General features: G+C 42.9%; 1 protein-coding gene across 1 annotated transcript; it reads right to left on the reverse strand.

The window, feature by feature from the left end:
- Positions 1 to 10,313: 10,313 nt before the first annotated feature.
- On the reverse strand, positions 10,314 to 17,932 carry LOC105479084 (3 beta-hydroxysteroid dehydrogenase/Delta 5-->4-isomerase type 1). The gene is made up of 3 exons (XM_011736882.3): positions 17,788 to 17,932; positions 13,661 to 13,825; positions 10,314 to 11,549 (listed from the first exon to the last, which is right to left on the reverse strand). Exons 1-3 carry the CDS (start codon positions 17,930 to 17,932, stop codon positions 10,738 to 10,740), a joined length of 1,122 nt encoding a protein of 373 aa, XP_011735184.2. The 3' UTR covers positions 10,314 to 10,737.
- Positions 17,933 to 20,353: the final 2,421 nt, after the last annotated feature.

Below are 20,353 nucleotides of genomic sequence, written 5' to 3' on the forward strand. Positions count from 1 at the left end.
AAGAGGTAAACCAAGTGAGCTGGGGCTCTCCCAAGAATCAGCACTCCCTGCTCCAGTGCTCTGCGGTACCACTGACAAGACCAGTTCAGGCTGTGTGATTCTGTGGAAAGATAAGGACTTTCAAGGCCGACTCCCTGGTAGAAGGCTTAGTCACTAATCAGTGTGACTGTGAACAAGTTTCCTCACTGATAAAATGAGAATAGTCACCCTCACCTCATAGGTTTGTGAAAGAAAATTAAATTTTGGGACCCCACACTCATTTAGCCAAAGGGAAAAGTCAAGCTGGGAACTGGGTCATGCAAACCTGCCTCTCCCTTTTGGTGCCTAAATAAGATGGCTACAAGATGAAAAGCCACATCCCCGCCCCACTTCCCCATCCCATATTTTGCCCACAAGAAAATTTCTAGTTAGCTGTTAAAACTTCATCGTGGCAATGCAAATTGGTAACTTATCTTTACAGGGCAGTCACCCGGGCTGCCAGACACAAATGCATATCTGATTGTTCCCCTACCCAGTGTTTTCCATCTTACCTTATGTACAATGCAGATTCCCTGCATTTTCCCTCTGCCTTTTTTTTTTTTTTTTTTTTTGAGACGGAGTCTCGCTCTGTCACCCAGGCGGGGAGTGCAGTGGCGCCATCTCGGCTCACTGCAAGCTCCGCCTCCCGGGTTCATGCCATTCTCCTGCCTCAGCCTCCCGAGCAGCTGGGATTACAGGCGCCCACCACACGCCTGGCTAGTTTTTTTTTTTTTTTTTTTTTTGTATTTTTAGTAGAGACGGGGTTTCACCGTGTTAGCCAGGATGGTCTCGATCTCCTGACCTCGTGATCCGCCCGCCTCGGCCTCCCTCTGCCTCTTTTATGTCATCTTATATAAAAAATGCAGATTCACTGAGCCAGACAAGGGCATGATGGCTATTTTTCCCTACCCTCCCCTTACATAAAAACTGTGTGCTTCTCAATATCCCACTCTTTCCCCCTTTGAATTTGAAGCACTCAAAATCGTCTACGGAGAAAGGCATAGACCTGTCTCCTGGGTCTGTCCTTAACTTTGACAAATGAACCTGCTAAAACAATTCAGACTTGTCTCATCATTTTCCTCAATTGACATCTGGTAACCATGGAGGGATCCTGAGTGAAAGTGACCTGACCTGTGGAAATTTGCCTCTCGGTGCTTGGTACCTGCTTGGGCACTTTATATCCCAAACTGACAGGATGATTTGCCAAAGTCAGGGAACTCTTTCCTGCTGGGATCCCTTCCAATATTTTTCAGTTAGGGGGTCAGAGGTTTATTTGCTGTTAAAACAACTCCCCTTTTTTTTGTGGTAGTTTTTCTACTTGCTTCCATCAAGGAAGGTGAGCTCATCTGCTTCTGCATCAGTGGAGCGTGGTCTCCAGCTTGGACCCCATCACTAGGTATGAAACTGGTTTGGGATTGTGTCTTATCAATTCTTTTAAATGACTAAAATTAACATTAACAACCAGCTGGTGTTAATTTCCTGCTCACACTTAGAGCGCTCAGTGTGATCACTGTTAGTTTTGCTTAACTGTTTTGTGTGTGTGTGTGTGTGTGTGTGTGTGTGTGTGTGTGTGTGTGTATTTCAGTCCTTTCTCCTGTCGGATTTGACCAACTCTGAACCCTCTGGCTCATGAGTGTGGAATCTTCCACTATGAAGAAATAGAGCACCTTGCTCCCCTCAGCCTTTTGAGGCATTCTCAGGTGATTGAGAATCATGTGAAGGTGTCTTGAAAGAAATGCTCCCTAAGATGTGCAGTGGCTCTAAATAGGTTTCCCCCTCAGAAGAACATACTTAGGGTCTAATCTCAGCTGGCAGGTGCATATAAGGAAGTGATCCCTCCTGCACCTTGAGCCCCTGACACATTGTGCCAGGTAGCCATGACACAGGTAGACCAAACTGGGTCAGGGGCTAATGGCTCTGAAAAGTTAGCTCTGCATGGAGCACATTTTGTGCCCGACACATGTCCCAACTTGGCCAAATTTAAAGATGAACTCTAAATTATGGCGAACGAGGCCTCTAAGATCCCAGCAGCTGCGAAACATAAAGTTCCCCCTTTAGGAACTCTAGCTAGGTATATGCAAAATACTTATGGCAAATCATCATGCAAGTATTTAACCGAGTGGACCACTGTAACTAAAGCAGATTCTAAGTTACAGTGGCCTAAATGGGAATCTTTTGAGATGCCCAAATCAGTGTACCTGTGAACCACTATGGAAACGCAGACACAAATAGCAAACAACCAGAATGGGAGAACTATGTTCAGTGGTATCTAGAAAGTAACAAAAGCGGGGAAGACCACCTCATCTCCCTACAGGAGGTGAACAAACAACTTGGGAATGCTAATAAAGAACTCTCTAATATTTTATCTCTCTTAAAGAAATCCTCGGGATCCACTAATTCCCCTTTGACACCTTCCCCACCTCCACCTACACTCCCACTCTACCCTGACCTCTCTGAGCTTCCCAGGCCAGATCTGTCCTTACCTTCCCCAGCATGTTTAACACTTGCTCAACAGAAGACAGAGTCAGGAATCTGACTCCATGGACCCCACCCGCTGATGATTCCCTGACATCCCCAATGGCAGAGTCTCATCTGGAAGATGTGGGAAAGCGGGACCCCGCAGGGACTTCTCTCATGATTTCCTCATTTTGGGAACAACCAGTAACAGGTAGGGGAACCCCAGCAATTGTCTACCAACCCTAGTCAAAGGCTGAATTATGAGGCATAAAGAATTTCCTGACCCCATAAAGATCCAACTGGGTTTGCCCGAGAAGTTGAGTTTATTATCAGAACCTATGACGAAGGTCATTCAGACCATTATCAGCTAGTCCACATGTCGGTCTCAGAAGCTAAAGCTAGGGAATGGCTGGAAAAAGCTCAATGGTCAGACCTTATAGCAGATTTGACCCCTGAAGGCCCAATAGAGCCACAATAATCAGGCTCCACAAATCCAGAAGACGGGTGTAAAGATGCATGGGAACAATCGACCACTCTGTTAAATATTAGTCCTTCAGTGTTCCAAAGGGTTGTGGATTGGAATAAAATCCAACAATGCTGCCAGAACCCAAATGAATCAGTTTTAGATTGTTTCACATGTTCTGATAAAACTTTAAGACAGTATTGCGGGATGTCAGCTGATTGTTTGAAAATACTAAAAATGATATATTACCAAATTAAAATTTCTTAAACAGACTAGATGATGATTTAGCCACCCTTGTAAAACACCACTTGACAAATTGGGCCACAGCCAGAACTAATGAACTAGTTAACTTATCTGACCAGTTATCTCACATTATGATAAAGAAGGAAAAAGAAGATTGCCTGAGTTATGCATTTACAGCTAAAGCAATTAACTTCCCAAACCTCTCAGTCCCAGAAAGACTTTAAGCTCCCTCAGTCTGAGAACTCTTTCCTCCAAGTTTGTTACTACTGTGAAAGACTGGGATGCCTCAAGAGGGATTGCCTTAGGCTGAAGCGAAAGAAAAGGCTAGAGAATGCAACTTAGGAAGACTAGGGATGCTCTGAGGAAATACAGGGGTTTCACCTCTTTAAATACTCTACCCTGACAAACAAACTGGGAGAGATTAATATAACAATAAACCATTTTATTTTATTTATTTATTTATTTATTTATTTTTTGAGATGGAGTCTCGCTCTGTCGCCCAGGCTGGAGTGCAGTGGCCGGATCTCAGCTCACTGCAAGCTCCGCCTCCCGGGTTTACGCCATTCTCCTGCCTCAGCCTCCCGAGTAGCTGGGACTACACGCGCCCGCCACCTCGCCCGGCTAGTTTTTTGTATTTTTTAGTAGAGACGGGGTTTCACCGTGTTAGCCAGGATGGTCTCCATCTCCTGACCGCGTGATCCGCCCATCTCGGCCTCCCAATAAAAAAAGAAGAAGAAAAAAAAAAGAGCTTAAAACTGTTTTGACAAAGGCATGACTATTCCTTTGATAAATCCCAACTTATTTAGAAACCCCATTCCTTAAAGTAATAAAAGATTTAACATGGTGGGTGAGTCTAATAAAACAGTCCCATGTTTAAGTTCAGACCTACCCCTTACCTTTTCGTCGGCTTCAGCTTCCCCTCCACAGGCTCTAAGCATGACACGCTCAATACGTCCCATATGTTCTTATATGCCCTCGGGCCCCTGTCAATCATCTGGGCCATGATCTCCTCAACATCCATAATGCTCATATCCTTTTTTTTTTTTTAAATCAAAAGGTGAACTCTTTTTAGAATTGGAGCCAGGTGAGCAAAAATACCAAATTAAAAAACGTCCTGACAATGTACCACAATTTTGCATTAGTAATGTTAAAATGTCAGCTTGTGACTGGGAAAATAAAATGGAGGCAGGGGAAGAAATATTAAGGGAGAAGAGTAAACATCGGAATAAAGAGCAGGAAGCAATAAAACTCCTTTTAGCTTCCTCAATCTTCCTGCTAACACCAGAAGCGGAGTACTTGTTCAAGATGTCCCCTCCCACTTATGGCCTCAGTCAAATACAGATATGGGAAAAATACCCTCAACCACTTTAATAAAGGTAGAGGTAAACCCAAAGAAACCCCTATCCAACTTTAAACAATATCCTCCATGACAGGAAGCCATAGACGGAATTGCCCCTATCATACAAGATTATCCGGGAAAAAAAAAAAAAAAAAAAAGCTCATTATTCCCTGCATAAGCCCCTGCAACAGCCATTGGATGCTTTCCTGTAAAACATCCAAGCGGGAGAGGATAAAGATTTGTGCGTGACTTGGGGGCAATTAACAATATTGTAATACCCAGGCACTCAGTAGTCCCCGAACCACATACCCTTCTATCAGCAGTAGCCACTACCAGCCAGTATTTCTCAGCTGTGGATTTCCGCCGTGCCTTTTTTTTTTTTTAGTATTCCTGCAGATCCAGACAGCCAGCATTTGTTTGCCTTTACTTGGAAAAAATGGCAATATATGTGGACTACAATGCCCCAAGCGTATACAGAAAGTCCCACTTACTTTTCCCAAATATTAAAAGCTGATTAAGAGGATTTAATTTTTCCCCAGGGCTCAACCTTCACCCAGTACATGGAGGACCTTGTCCTTTGTTCAGGCATACTATCTTCCTCCCAGGAAGATAGTCTGTATTTACTCAAACAGCCACCAAAGGACACAAAGTGTCCAAAGACAAATTTCAGCTATGCTTACCACACATTAAGTATTTGGGGCATATTATCTCAAAGGACTGAGTATTAACCCTGACAGAGTGAGAGGAATTTTAGCTTTTCCAATGCCCATCACTATGAAGCAACTTAGAGGATTTTGGGGCTGTTGTAGAAACTGGATACCAAATTTCTCCCTTATGGCGTAACCTCTGTATGCATACCTAAAAAATGAACAACCTGATCCCATCATGTGGACTTCAGAGGGACAATCAGCTGTACAACAAATAAAGGAAATTCTAACTAATGCCCCAGCATTAGGATACCCAAACTATTGCCTTTCTCCTTTTTCGTACACGAAACTGGAGGTACTGCATGCAGGATACTGATCCCAGAAACATGGTGATCATCAGAGACCTATAGGCTATTATAGCCAATAGCTGGACCCTGTGGCTTGAGGGCTGCCTCCTGTGTGAGAGCAATAGCAGCCATGGCCCTTCTGTACAACTCTGTTGAAGAAATAATTATGGGTTCCCCCATTACCATTTTTGTGCCACATTCTCTTAAGACCCTTCTCAACTCTCATCATACTCAACATCTGTCAACTGGTTAGCCTCTTATGAAATTTTGCTTTTACCATTTCCCAATATTACTATTTCCCTCTGTAATAATCTGAATGCAACCACTCCCTTGACAGGCTCTTCCAATAAAACCCCTAATGACTATGTTCTGATGATTGACCAACTTCTCACCCCCAGAACAGACTTATAAGAGACCCCACTGGATAATACTGAGATAGAATCAGATACAGATGGGGGTTATTTAAGAGGGGAGGAAGGAAATTTTAGAGGAGGATATGCTGTGGTTTCCGTAGCAGAGGTAATTGAAGCCAGTCTTCTTCCCCAAGCCAGATCAGCTCAAGTGGCCGAATTGATTTCCCTGATCCAAGTTTGTCAATTGGCAAAAGACAAGGCTGCAAACATTTACACTGACAGCCACTATGCTTTTGGGGTTGCTCATGACTTTGGGATGCTATGGAAAGAGAGAGGATATTGAACCTCCTCAGGAAAACCCATAAAATAATGGACACCAATTATGAGAGCTGTTAGAAGCTATTTTAAAACCCAAATGTTTGGCAATTATAAAAATCCCAGGTCACTCAAAATTAGACGCCACAGACAGTCAGGTAACCAATTGGCTGACACTACAGCTAAAAGAGCAGCATCCAAGCCACAAGCCCCAGTATAAGAAATGGCCATAAAACCCCAAAACACTTAGAAACATGTTGAAAGAAACCCAGAGCATAGCTCCTACAAGAGAGAAATCTACTTGGAAACAGGCAGGGGAATACTTGTCTCCCAAAACTGAAATGTGATGTGGACCTAATAATAAATCCACTATTCTAATTGGATGTCAGGTGCCCCTTATGGAATATGTTCATAATCTAAGCCATTGGAATCCAGATAAAATAATATCCTAATGTAAACAATATTACTGGAAACCATCCTTCACAGTGGCACAAAAAGTTTACTCTTGTTATTTGTCCCAAATGTAACCCACGAAAGCCCCTCCATGGGGCCCAGGGTCATTTTTCCTTTCTCACTGGACCTCTTGACGTATGGCACCTTGATTTTATCCAGCTGCCATCATCTCAAGGTTACAGGTATGTTTTAGTAATAGTCTGCATGTTTTCCCATTGGGTTGAATCTTTTCCCTGCAGGCAAGCAACAGCCATGGCAGTTGGAAAAATCCTACTAGAAAAAAGTATCCCACTGTGGGGAGTCCCTGGTGAACTTCACAATGACAGGGGAACTCACTTTACTGGCCAGGTTATTCAAAGCATTTGTAAAATTTGGCCCATATTTCAACATTTCCATTGTGCCTACCATCCCCAATCTCAGGCCTGGTGGAAAGGACCAATGGAATAATTAAAACCCAATCCGCTAAGTTCACAGAAGCATTTTTCCTCCCCTGGTCCAAAGCACTCCTGCTTACACTCTGATCAGCCCCTTTTGGAAAACATCAATTGTCCCCTTAAGAAATTATAGTGGGAAGGCCCATGTGTACGGGAACAAACATAACGAATCCAACTTTTCTCAAGGGAGATAGATTGCAATATTGTGAGGGACTTTTTTTCATCCACCTTAAAAAATGCCAAGATTTGGTAAGGAATTCCTTTCATAGTGTGCTCCCTGGAGATAAGATGCCTGGTCACAATCTGCAACTGAGAAATTTTGTCTATTGGAAAAGACATCTAATAAATAATTCCTTTCAACCCTGATGGAAGGGCCCATACCAGGTACTATTGACTAATCCATGTGCCACAAAATTAGAGGGTATAGACTTTTGGATTCACATCACTCATTTTAAAAAGGCACAATCTCCTGAGCAGACTGTAACTTCCACCAAAGACCTTCACCTCCAGTTCACTAAACATTGACCTTCAACCCAAAATTAGAAGCAGATGACAGCTATTGTGGACTGCTTAAACCCAAGATACAGGACCAGGCCTGTATACGAAGAAATGTCTATGTTCATTGTACAATAACCATTACAATGATTGTCCTAGATATACTGGCAACTACTGTCTTATGCAGAACAGGGCACTTGCTTTTGTCTAATTTAACTAACATCTGTTAGTAACTAAAATGAATTTCACAACCTTGCTATTATTAATTATATATCCCTACATCTTCTTGCTACTGATGCCCATGAAACAAACCTATTTCTACAATAGGCTCAGGATTATGCAGACAGATTACAGGACACCTGCTGGATATGTGGGCTCATGCCTCTCTCCAGTGGCTCTGGCCTGCCATGGTGAGTATCCCCCTTCCAAGGTCAGGACTAGATACAATACCAAAAATGTATTGCATCACAGAAACAGTCTGGTATTCTTAGTGCTACCATAACAAAATACAATATATATATAGTTGGCCCATTAAAAACACTCTTAAGAGTGAGGGACATAGGAAAAGTTTTTCAGTGGAAAAGACCAGCTCATTTGCTCTCACTTTAGCATCTCCCAAACTAAAAGAGAAGGTGGTAACCATGCCTCAAACAATGACCCATTTTCAGAATGGAATAATACAAATTTGGGATGGATTTATATGGCTCACCCATTCGTTGGCCAACTTAACAAAACAGTGCGAGAGATATGGGGTGGATACCTGGAGAACATTGAGACCACATTATCATATTATAAGACGCTGACTGGCATGCCAACAATTGGGTGCAGCAACCAGATATTTATTGGCTAGCTCCAAGTGGTACATATTGGCTATGTGGCACTAACTTATGGCCATAGTTACCTCCAAGGTGGTTGGGATGATGTTCCCGAGGTTATGCTTGGGCACAAGGACAAGTAATTCAGACCCTGCCAAAACCAGCAAACCTTTTTCATTTACACTCTCATTGGATGTGTTCAGTATTCCAATGGCATGATCATTTAGCTTCAATCTTTATACCACAGATAGGTATTGAAGATGTTATATGGCATAGAGAGGCCTTTATGAATTACACCCAAAAGGCCCTGAATGATAGCTGCATGTGTATCCCCTTGCTAAACAATGAGGTTATGCTTATGAGGAAAGCTGTGCTGCAAAATCATGACTTTAGATACTCATGACAGCACAAGAGGGGACCTGTGTCATCATAAAAACTAAACGTTGTGTGTATATTCCAGATGAATCAAAGAACATAATGCGACATATGACTGATATGAAAACCCAGGTAACCAACATGTCAGATCCAAAACCCTTACTAATCGATTGGTTGAGTGGTTGGCTTGGATCCTGGGGAACACGGTGGTAGAAACTATTGTTTATAATAGGAATAATAGTAATAATTTGTGTTCCATCCTGTTTTTGCTTACAATGTTGTTGTGGTATGTGCTTACATATAAGTCAACATGCAACTAAAAGGCCTAAAGAATTGCTCTAATTGAGGAGGCAGTGATATACTCCGACCCAGCTTCCAGGTTTGCTTTCCTTTTGTTGCTGTAAATCTGGCCTATGTCCCTATGTATTTTCTTTTTTTCTCTCTCTCTCTCTTTCTGGTTTCCTCTCATGTTCCCTTCTTCCATTTTTTTTTTTTTTTTTTTTTTTTTTTTTGTATCTTCATGGGACAAGACTTCCCAGGAATAAGCCTTCCTAGCAAGGTGAGACATAACCTCCCAGGAACGAGCCTTCCTAGTGACGTGGGACCTGAACTTCTAGGAATAAACCATCCTAGCCATGAGAAACCAGCCAAAAAAAAAAAAAAAGAAAAAGAAAAAGAAAAAGCAACCAGAGGCCAGGAACGCATATTTCTTTCAAAATGCAATACTTTGAAAGAGTTTAGAGAAAAAAAGGGGGAAAATGTGAAAAAAAAATTAAATTATGGGACCCCAAACTCATTTAGCCAAAGGGAAAAATCAAGCTGGGAACTGGGTAATGCAAACCTGCCTACCCCTTTTGGTGCCTAAATAAGATGGCTACAAGATAAAAAGCTACACGCTTCACCCATATTTTTCCCACAAGGAATTTCCTAGTGAGCTGTTAAAACTTCACCACAGCAATGCAAATTGATAGCTTATCACTACAGGTGCAGTCACCCCAGACATGAATGCCTATCTGATTGTTCCCCTACCCCATCTTGTCTGTGTTATTTTATGTACAATGCAGATTCCCTGCATTTTCCCTCTGCCCCTACTGTTCATGTCATCTTATGTAAACAATGCAGATTCACTGAGCCGAAGGCATGAATGCCTATTTTTTTCCTACTATCCCCTTACATAAAAACTGTGTGCTTCTCAATATCCCTCTCTTTTCCCCCTTTGAATTGGAGCCCTCCAAATCATCTTTGGAGAAAGGAATAGGCCTGTCTCCTGGGCACATCTTCAAATAAATCTCCTAAAATGATTGAGACTTGTCATTTTCCTCAATTGACAGGTTTCTGATGAGTATTAAATGAGATAATATAAGTCATATGTAGGTCATTTCATACATGCCTAAAACATAGTAGAGCTTATTCAGTATTCATCTGCCCTTTCTGTACCTCCCACTACTCTGCCCACTCCGCAACCCCGGTTTCATGCTACTCTTCTAAGTTGGAGACGGTGATAGTTGCAAATGAAAGGAAAAGGATGAAAGTATGTATTAACAGAAACCATGCCTCTCTCCAGGTTAAGCATTAAAACATTTATTGCTCTTTACATTGAACTGTGTGAAGTAATAGGAGATTAAAGAGAAAAGAAATGCTTTCTCATTTAAGAGGGGAAATGGAGCTCTATTAGCTCCATTAGTCAAAAGAGAACCTCAAGTTAAAAGTGACCACAGTCATTCAGAATCAGCCACTGAGATTGGGTAACAGCAAATCATATTGTCTGTCCTCTGGCGTATGATTAGGACAGAAAGCTTCTGGTTGGGCCAGTGACTGTGCAGATTTTGATGACATGAAGAAGACAATAAGTTGGGCATTGTGTGAAAGGGAGGCAGCAGGACCTGGGCTTGTGCCCTTGTCACCTTCTGTATGAAGCCAGGAGGGTGGAGCTTGATGACATCTCCTATCAACACCCACATGCACATCTCTGTCATCCTTAAATCACTGAGTCTTGGACTTCAGGGTCTCCTTGTGCCGGTCCACAAGGGAAGCAACCCACTCCACGGTTTTCTGCTTGGCTTCCTCCCAGCTGTAGAGCGGCTTATATGCCAGATCTCGCTGAGCCTTCTTATAAGAGAAGGTGAACACGCTATTTGACAATGTCACCGTGTGGCGGTTGAAGGGCGGTTGATAGGAGTAAACTGGGCTGAGTAGGAAGCTCACTACTTCCAGCAGGAAGCCAATCCAGTACATCAGGGCTAAAGGAAGGCTCCATCTGGAATCAAGGCAGAGGCCAAACTCTTTGCTCAGGATGTAATTAAGGTTATCATAGCTTTGGTGAGGTGTGTCATCTGAGATGTAATAGAACTGTCCTTGGACACTTGGGGCCTTCTTGGGGTCCCGCAGGGCCCTCAAGGCCAGAATGTGAGCCCAGGCCACATTGCCAACATAGACTGGGTTGACAGTGGAGAACTTGCCAACACTTGACAGGATCCCATTGTTGTTCAGGGCCTCATTTATACTGGCAGAAAGGAATGGGCCTCCTTCCCCATAGATATACATGGGTCTTAAGGCACAAGTGTACAAGGTGCCACCATTTTTCAGAGTCCACCCATTGGCTGCCAGCACAGCCTTCTCAGCAAGCTTTTTGCTGTATGGGTATGGAGCAGGCCATGTGTTCTCCAGAGGCTCTTCTTCATGGCCATTCTGGATGATTTCCTTGTAGGAGTTGGGCCCGGCTACCTCTAGGGTACTGGTGTAGATGAAGACTGGCACACTGGCTTGGACACAGGCCTCCAACAGGAGCTGGGTACCTGCCCAGGAAGAGCATGATGTCAGTGTCAGGAAATATCCCAAAGAAGCTGCAACCACGTGCACAGATCCATGTGCCCCACTCCCCACTCCCAAGTGCAGTGGTTATAACAGACTCAGGGTGCATTCTTCTGTGGCTCTGACTGAGATTGGGTCATGATACAGCCATAGGAAAAACACAAAAATAAAAAGAAACTGACATTTGGGTTCTAGAAAGCAAGAATTTCTAAACTTTTGGGTTTCATAGACCTATGTTTGTGTGGTGTGTGTGTGTGTGTGTATATATATATATACGCATATATATATATACTTTAATTTTGGAAAAGGACCTAGGGTAATCACTTTATATTTTGCCAAGTAAGAATATTGAAAAAGTATGATTTGTCATCAATAAAATTAAAGACAGATCATTTAAAGTCTAAAAATCAGGAGACTATACTCTGAGAATATGAACAGTCCCAGTCAGTCCTTAGGCAAGAAAGGACAGTGAAAGAATTTGCATTACACACACAAACTCACGGTTGAATATAGGCAATATACATTCTTAGATATACATAGAATTGATGGTATTTTTCTCATTTTGCAATGGATTAATAAAACTTTGTTACAAAGACCATCTCTGGAGTCATTGAGCAAAGAGTGGGTTGTGGGGAGATGCTGGAAACCCACACTCTTTTTCCTGATTGTGCGTTCCCTGGGAAAGCAGCTTCCAATTCTGGCGATGACTCTGTTTACCCAGTTATGTAAAGTGGGGGTGATAAACCTTCCTTTAAACCCTGCCCTGGCGTTTGCTGTGGAGCCTGGTGGAGGACTGTGGAGAGGAGTGTGCCCTCTTCTGGTAACACCTGCACTGGGAGGACCTGTCAGCGTGCCCTGAGCTGTGTGGAAGCAAAGCTCATGGAGGTATCTGGAGTGCTTTCCCTTGAAGAAGGAAGAGATTTCCTAGGCAAATGATCATTTTTTATTTACTTATTTTTGTATTCTTAGCCATTTTTAAAGTCTCTGTGCAATTTGATTTTCTGGAGAGACAGCCTCATGAAATGGCCATCATTGTGAAGCATTTTCTAAGCCTGGGAGTGATAATGGTTTTAAGAAACAGATGCCTCTAACACTCCCCCTGTCATTTCTTATCCCCTGTTTTTGGGAGCTGTGGAAAGTCAACATTAAAACAAAAAACTCTTTACTCTTAGCACACTCCTTGAACTGTAGTGGTACTTAGGGGTATGGCTATGTAGAAACTGGTAAGGGTTTTTTTTTGTTGTTGTTTGTTTGTTTTTTTTAGGTAGTGCTGGAGACTCAAAAGCAATTAGTTGCTTTATAAGAATTTGAGTAGACTGAATGTGGAGGGCCAGGCCAGCGGTGGGGTGCTGTGGTTTGAAGAGAACTGGGCTCTGGGAGTCAAAGGGTGAGACTGCATGGCAAGATTCCTTAAAAAAAATGTGGATCAAATGAGGGTGCACTTTGGGCACCTGGCTGGAAATGGCTCTGTAATAGTAGGCCCTGTGCTGAGCTGAAGAGATTGTATTCTTGATACTGGGAAACTCTTATTGTTAAGAAAATATTGTGGGAAGGCATGTGCTGGATAATTCTGTCCTGACAGACCTCTGTGAACCAGCTTCGCTAGTTCTCTCGAGAGGACTTCTTCTTTGAGGTGGGCAGGAGGGCTCTGAATGTTCTCATCAGCCTGCACACAAAGTTCAAAATGATGACTACGGTGGCACCTGGAAGGTCTGATTCTGGCCCAGGGAGCCAAGGAGTAGTTGGATATCATGAGTTTGAAGTTGGAGTTTAGTTGACTTTTGATTGGGGCCACAGTAGAAAGAGCTTCCACAGCCTTTGGAGTCACACAAGAGTGACTTTAAAGTCTAACGCTCCTACTTACTTACTTAACTGTGGGGCCTTGGAAAAGTTACTTGCTGTCTCTCAGCCCTAGTTTTCTCATCTAAAAAACTGAGGATACCAGCCTTGAACTCCCCAGTCAGTAGTGATCAGCAAAGGCACTTGGCCCAGAGCTCAGCAGGTGTTCAATGGAGTGACTTCTCTCCCCTTTCTTGTCCTTCTTTCTGAACCTCATTTAACCAACTTGCTTTATCTCCTCCCCAGGCTACCGTACCTTTCACATTGACGTTCATGATGGACTCTCTGTGAGTGACACCAAAGACATCAATGATACAGGCGGTGTGGATGACGACCGAGACGTCCTGGCAGGCTCTCTTCAGGAATGGCTCATCCAGAATGTCTCCTTCCAGTACAGTCAGCTTGGTCTTATTCTGGAGCTCTGTGTGAACACAGGTCAGGTCATTGGATAGCTTTCTGGATCTGGTTGGGAAGTTTTCTGATAAAGGTGATGTTTCATAGGTGTTCAAGGATGGTTAGAGTGGGGGTGTTAGAGTGGAGGGTGTACATTCCATAAAAGGAACAAGCAAACAAAAGCACAGAAATCAGCATGTGTAGCAGTTTATTGGGAAAGAGCAAACATCTGTTTCTACCCCATCTTATTCCAGAAAAGTAATGTGAGAAGTGAACTGTCACACGTCCCTGGAATATAAGCATTGCTAGAGTCATGGGAGACTCACCAAAATTTTTATGGAGAATAGAGTGATTGTGGAGAGTTGGGTATAAGAGGGAAAGTTTGAATTTAATTCTGTAGGTAATGAGGAATCATGTATAGAATTATGATTTTGGGTCTCCAGCACCATGTCAAAGAAAAACCCTTATTTATGTTGGAATCAGTAGAGAAACAGGCTGGGCGCAGTGGCTCATGCCTGTAATTCCAGCTCTTTGGGACTCTGAGGTGGTGAATCACTTGATTTCTGGAGGTGGGGGTCAGGTTGCAAAACGTGGCAAAACTCTGTCTTTACTAAAATTACAAAAATTAGCCTGGCATGATGGCACATGCCTATAGTCCCAGGTAATCACAAACCTGAAGCGGGAGAATGGATGGAGTCCGGGAGGCAGAGGTTGCAGTGAATTGAGATCATGCCACTGCACACCAGACTCGGTGGCACAGAAAGACCCTGTCTCAAAATATTAATAATAATAATAATACAAGAGAAACAGACGCAGAGTGGTGGCATAGGAAGTTTACCTTGACTTGAGGATATAAAACGGACTGGTATAGGGTATATGAGAAATCCAGGTGATCAAGAGATTAATCAGAATGTCTGTGCCAAAGTTTAGACGAGGGCTGGAGGCAGGGTCCAGCAGTGGAAGCAGAGGAGGGGAGAGATACACCAGGTTTGAATTTCAGACCTTACCTTGAAGGTCCTGGTACCTACTGGATCTGGGCTGAGAGGAAAAGGAGACAAAATCACCCCTATGGTTTCCTGCTTGGGCAATTGGGAGGAGAGTGGAGCCATTACTCAGGAACTGCAGATGGGCTTAAATGATGAATTTCATTGAGAAATTTTTATCAGTTATCATAAAAAGCAGATAGCAATGCGGAAAATGAGTTAGCCACTGATGAACTAACATCTCAGCTGTCTAGTGTCTAGCCAAGGGCAGCAGATATAACATCCATATCTTCAGGCTCCTCTGAAATCTCCAGGCAGTAACGCTGCCAGTAAAGTTGTCACCTGGAATTAGCCCCAAAATGAACACCATGCTACATGGAGCTCAGATAAATACTCTACTCTCATTTGTGCTTTATAATCTGCATACAGCCCATAGCTTGCTTCTTTCCTTTTACAGCTATCTCGTGAGGTAGCTATTCTGAGTCCTACTTTATTGGTGAGGAAACTTAGGCTCAGAGAGGTTAAGGGACATATCTAAAGTCAATTTTCTAGTGAAGGCTCAAATCTGCCCATCCCACCTGCCATTTTTAGACCCTGTACCCCAGGTGCAGGAATAGCTGTTTAGAATCAACTTTTCTGAGAGAGTAAGAATAAGCCAGTTTAACTGAAATTGCCAACAAAGGTCAAAGAACAGTGAGAACAAAATTCGGAATGAAAAATGATAGGCTGGAGAAATTCCTTCCTGGGGTACAGGCAGGACCATTTGCTGTCCTGATGCTTCTGCCTTGTTTTGTCTACTCCCAGCCCCTTCCCACTGTCAGGCAACTCCAAGAAGGCCCTGCAATGGTGGAGTCAGGGAAGAGGCTGCTGGGAAGGAGGTGGATGTGAGCCCGAGACCGGAATTTTCTCTGGTTGTATTTCCACCTCTACCTTTTCTACTCCCTTTCTCTGCTTCTCCTTTACTGCCGACTTTAGACAGACTGGCTCAAAGGAATTACCATCTCAAAGCGGAAGAAGTCCAAAGCTGATAGAAAATGACTCTTCCCCAGTGAGTCCCCAGGGATCTAGAGAGACCAGAAAAGGGAACTTTTTTGATGGAGCCGTAGCTCCCTCCTTCTCCAAGGCACTGTGGACTTGGCAAGCGTTTCATGTAGACTAAATGCAGTTGCTTTTGTGGTGTGTGTTGGGCTGGAGGGAGGCTCAGAGAAGCTGCTAGACAAACTACTGCTTAAGGGCACCGACGCTGCACTAGACTGCCTGGGTTCAAATCCAGCTTCGCCATAATCTAACTGTAGGACCTTGGACAAGTTGGTTAACCTCTCTGTGCCTGTCTCCTCACCTATAAAAAAGGAGGATAATAATATTACTGATCTCATAGAGTTGTTATGAGGAGTAATGAGTCTGCACATACAAAACGTTTAGCACAGTGCCTGGGCACAGAAAGAACACTGAAAGGATTCTCTGTTTTTATCTTCATACAGACCTCTGCCCATCCATTATATCCCCTGCATTTTCACCATAGGAAAACTGTTCCTCTAGGCTGAGCATTGCTTTTTCCTGGTATCAGATGTTAGATTGCAAATATTGCTGAGACATAAGGAGTACAAACATTTAATATTTGTCATTTGTTAATATTTGTTTTTCAAAGACACCATTAGAACAGAGAGTGGTGGAAACTGGACATTTGAAGAGGTCAGGGAAGAGTGAAAGAAGAATAGAGTGTCAAGGGCAGCTTCTGTGTGAACAGGGAAGGACCTTCTAGGCAGCCAGAACCTGCATGAAGACACATAGTTCACCCAGTCCCCTGGATAGACGGTTAGAGTGGGGGTGTTAGAGTGGAGGGTGTACATTCCATAAAAGGAACAAGTAAACAAAAGCACAGAAATCAGCATGTGTAGCAGTTTATTGGGAAAGAGCAAACATCTGGAAGGGGGACAGGGAATTGGTTTGGGGCACACAGAGAGGCAAAGGGAGAGACTGAAAACCTACTTTGCCAAGGATTAGCCCCAGAGTCAAGTGATGAAGCCTCTGGAATGAAGCTCTGGTCTGAGCTCTGCTACACATTAATTAGCTGTTTTTGGCAAGTTACTTTATATTTCCAGAACTTGATGGGTTCATTGTCCAGTTGGAGGTGACCCCTTTTCTACCTTCCTCACAGGATTATTTGCACAAAGAGTTACTACAGCAAAATCTGCAGTTAATTTCTTTGGGGTATTGAGCAACAGAGACAAATGGTTTTAAAAAAAAAGCTATATATGAGAAATATAAATGAGGCATGCTGGCCTCATACTGCCTCTTACTCTGTCTCTGCTCTGTGTTGTGCACCTGTGCACGCTCTTTCTCTCTTTCTCTCTCTCACTGATGATCTCTCTCACTCTCGCTCTCTCTCTTGCTGATGCTCTCTCTCTCTCACACTACCTTTCTCATTCATTCTCTTTCTCATTCTCTGTCTCTGATTTGCTTTCCCCCTCGTTTTCTTTCTCTCTTTGACACACACATCCACTTACACACACATCCACTTACACACACATCTGTACCTTCACTTCCTTTTGTTTTGCCTTCACTAAAGATGCTAAAGAAGTTATAAAATGAAACAAAGCCTGGGGCAGTCTAGAGAGGCAGGGACCCACTGGTGAGGTCTCCAGGTAAATGGTGCCCTTTGTGAATGTTGCACAGCAATTGCCAAGACAAAAAGCTTCAGAATGTAAGAGTTGTAGACAAGAAAGAGAACTCATGTGTGATTTTCGAGAAGAGAAGAAAAGAGGCCTTGAGGCTGACATGGCTGCCCCTCAAGTTCTGGGTCAGGGCCAGAATCCAGTCTCTGGACACCCTATCCAGTATCTTTCACACTATACCATTTTATACTGTTTCCTTTCTGATGACTTTAGATGTGCAATTGGCTTTCATTTGGCTACAACTTTCCTTAACTTGTTAGACAAGGTCCACCTCCCCACACCCGTGCGGAGTTTAAGATGGAGCCACAGACCCATGACTCAAGGTTACTTACTGGAAAATTCCTCCCTCAGTTCTGGTCTGAAGGCCTTGTCCAAGACCCTGATCTCCTTCAGCTCCTTCTCCTCCACCAAGAGGCGGACGATCCTCTGACCCAGAAACCCTCCTGCTCCTGTCACAAGGCAGCTCCAGCCCGTCATGGCCAATCCAAGGTAGCAGGAATCACTCGCCAGGAAACAGAAGATGCTGGGGAGCAGATCTGATTCTAGTGTGACCCAGAAGAGGGCTAAAAACAGAGGTAAAATGGTTATACACTCACACAGATGCCTTATTTTCCTCCACCCCATTTTTTACAAAAATTCCATGACCCCACTACTGCCAGGAGTAGTTGAAAGAAAAGGAAAAAGCTCTAACCGTAAGTTAGATTGTTAAAAACCGGACAGAGGAGTCGGAGTCCTCATTGCCTCATCCCTGGAGGAAGGACTGGAGCTTTATGCTCTGTGGCTTCTGGCTCAGCCCTTGTCACCTTGAACTCCTGCCACATACTCATTGCTCCCTCCTCCTCTAGGATCCCTTTTCTCAGAATAATAGTGACCTTTAGGTTATATCTCTAATTCTTCCCAGGAACAGGAAGAGAAATCCAATCTTAAGGCCACAGTGTGATAAAGAGTCTTGGGTTTAGCCTTAACAGAACACTGGTCAGTTGATACCAGCTGTCTGGGATCCGCAATCTGTGAACTTAAACCAAACTGGGAGATGTCTCCAAGGGCAATGTAATTGTCCTTGTGCAGTAATTCCACCTGGAGGGACATCTACGTTAGCCCATTATCGCCTCTCTCAGAATGTCATTTGAAATGTTGCTGCTGTCTTGCAAAGTTTAGAAATTTACAATGGTGACAGCTCCAATCACTAAGTTTTATGTGAGGTGACTTTCTTTTCCACCCAATATATCCAAACCTCAATTGCAATTTTTCTCTGGAGAGCTCTGAGTTCCTAATGGAAGAACCTCATTGAAGGAAAGGTATCTAGTGATAACGAATTAATTATATGGCATGCCCAATGACTCTAATCATAGATATTTGCACTTATCTTATATTTTTGGCTGCAAAAACATTCTTAGCAAATTGTTGAACTGAAGATGCTGTGAATGCTTCTGAAACCTATGCCCCAGTCTGCCCAAACACCACTGCCATAAACCCCCCAAGACACCTTTCTCTACTTAAAAAAATAGAGATGTAGTTTACATGCATTACAAGGCCCAGATCTTAAGTGTTCAGTGTACACACTTAAGTGTTCAGTGTCAATGAACCTTGACAGTTATATATGTCCATGTAAGTACCACCAAAAAGAAGATATAAGCCATTTCCTTCACTCCAGAAAGTTTTTTTCTGCCGGTTCTTAGTCAATTCCCTGCCCTCCCCCCAATTTACCTGGTGGGCAATTACTTTCGGATTTTTATTCCCACAGAGTTCCCATTTTATTCCTATATTTTCCTAATTTTTATTCTAAGATCTCTGTGGTTCTGGATATATATTTAAATATAAAATCATTCTGAACTGAATTTTTGTGCATGGAGCACAGAAAAATTGACCACTGATCGTCTCTATTGTTTGTTCATTTTTCCATTTCATGTTTTCACTATTTTTATTATTGGCTTATATTTATTAACTTTGGGTTTATTTTACTCTTCTTTTTCAGGGTTCTTATGATAAAAGCATAGATAATTGACTTTACTCCTTTGCTCATTTCCACTATAGGCATTTAAAGTTGTAAAATTCTCTCTAAACACTATGTTAGCTGTATCCAACATTTTGATTACTCAGTCACTGATGCTTTGGATTTTTTTCTTGTGATGTCTTCTTTGACCCAAGTGTTACTGAGAAGCATGTTGCATGTTTTCTAAAATTGATTTTCTAGATATCTTATTGTTATGGATTTCTAATTAAATACTATTGTGGCTGGAGCATATACTCCATGATTTTGATTCTTAGATATATACTGATATTTGTTTTATGGTCCAGCATATGGTCTATGTTGGTGAAAATGCCATAAGCACTTGAAAAGAATGCTTTCTGAAGTTGTTGGAAGTAATACTCTACAAATGATTTAGCTTGACACCGCACTCTGTGTCTTGTCTTTCTCCCGTGTTGTAGATATTCACCTTCTACTTGGAACCTGGCTACCAATGCTTCAAACATACTTGCCTAGGAAAGGTTGGCCCTGTGATGCAAGATGTAGCAGCTTGTCCTCTGAAGCTCTCAGAAATAGACACAGGCCCTGGGTCTTGCTGAGACTTGTGGAGTGCTATCTGAAACCATCCAGGTGCATCACACACCTTGCCTGCTGTATCAGAAGCTGAAGTGCACCTTACAGACCCCCATCACCTTCAGGGTGGGAACGAATGTTCCTTCAGCTGTTGAGAGTTCTGGAGGATCTTAGATTTCAGCCAGTGTCTCTTGGAGTCTCTGAGTAAAAGCGATAACTGTAAGCTTTCTTTAAACCCATAAATATTTTGCTTTCTTTCGGAAAGTGAGCCGTAAGACAAAGAGCAAGGCCGATGGGGGCCACTCTACCAACTTTCTGTTTATAAACAGCTTTACTCTGGTATAATTGACATATTA

This window comes from Macaca nemestrina, chromosome 1, assembly GCF_043159975.1.
Source record: "Macaca nemestrina isolate mMacNem1 chromosome 1, mMacNem.hap1, whole genome shotgun sequence".
Taxonomy (NCBI): domain Eukaryota; kingdom Metazoa; phylum Chordata; class Mammalia; order Primates; family Cercopithecidae; genus Macaca; species Macaca nemestrina.

Bases quoted from the DNA above. Each gene is read 5' to 3' on its own strand.
- LOC105479084 (XM_011736882.3), bottom strand. From the start codon at position 17,932: ATGACGGGCTGGAGCTGCCTTGTGACAGGAGCAGGAGGGTTTCTGGGT. The intron at 13,826-17,787 runs GTAAGTAACCTT...GTGTTCACACAG, and splicing joins ACTGAGGGAGGAATTTTCCA to AGCTCCAGAATAAGACCAAG. The intron at 11,550-13,660 runs GTACGGTAGCCT...CTTCCTGGGCAG, and splicing joins CATGAACGTCAATGTGAAAG to GTACCCAGCTCCTGTTGGAG.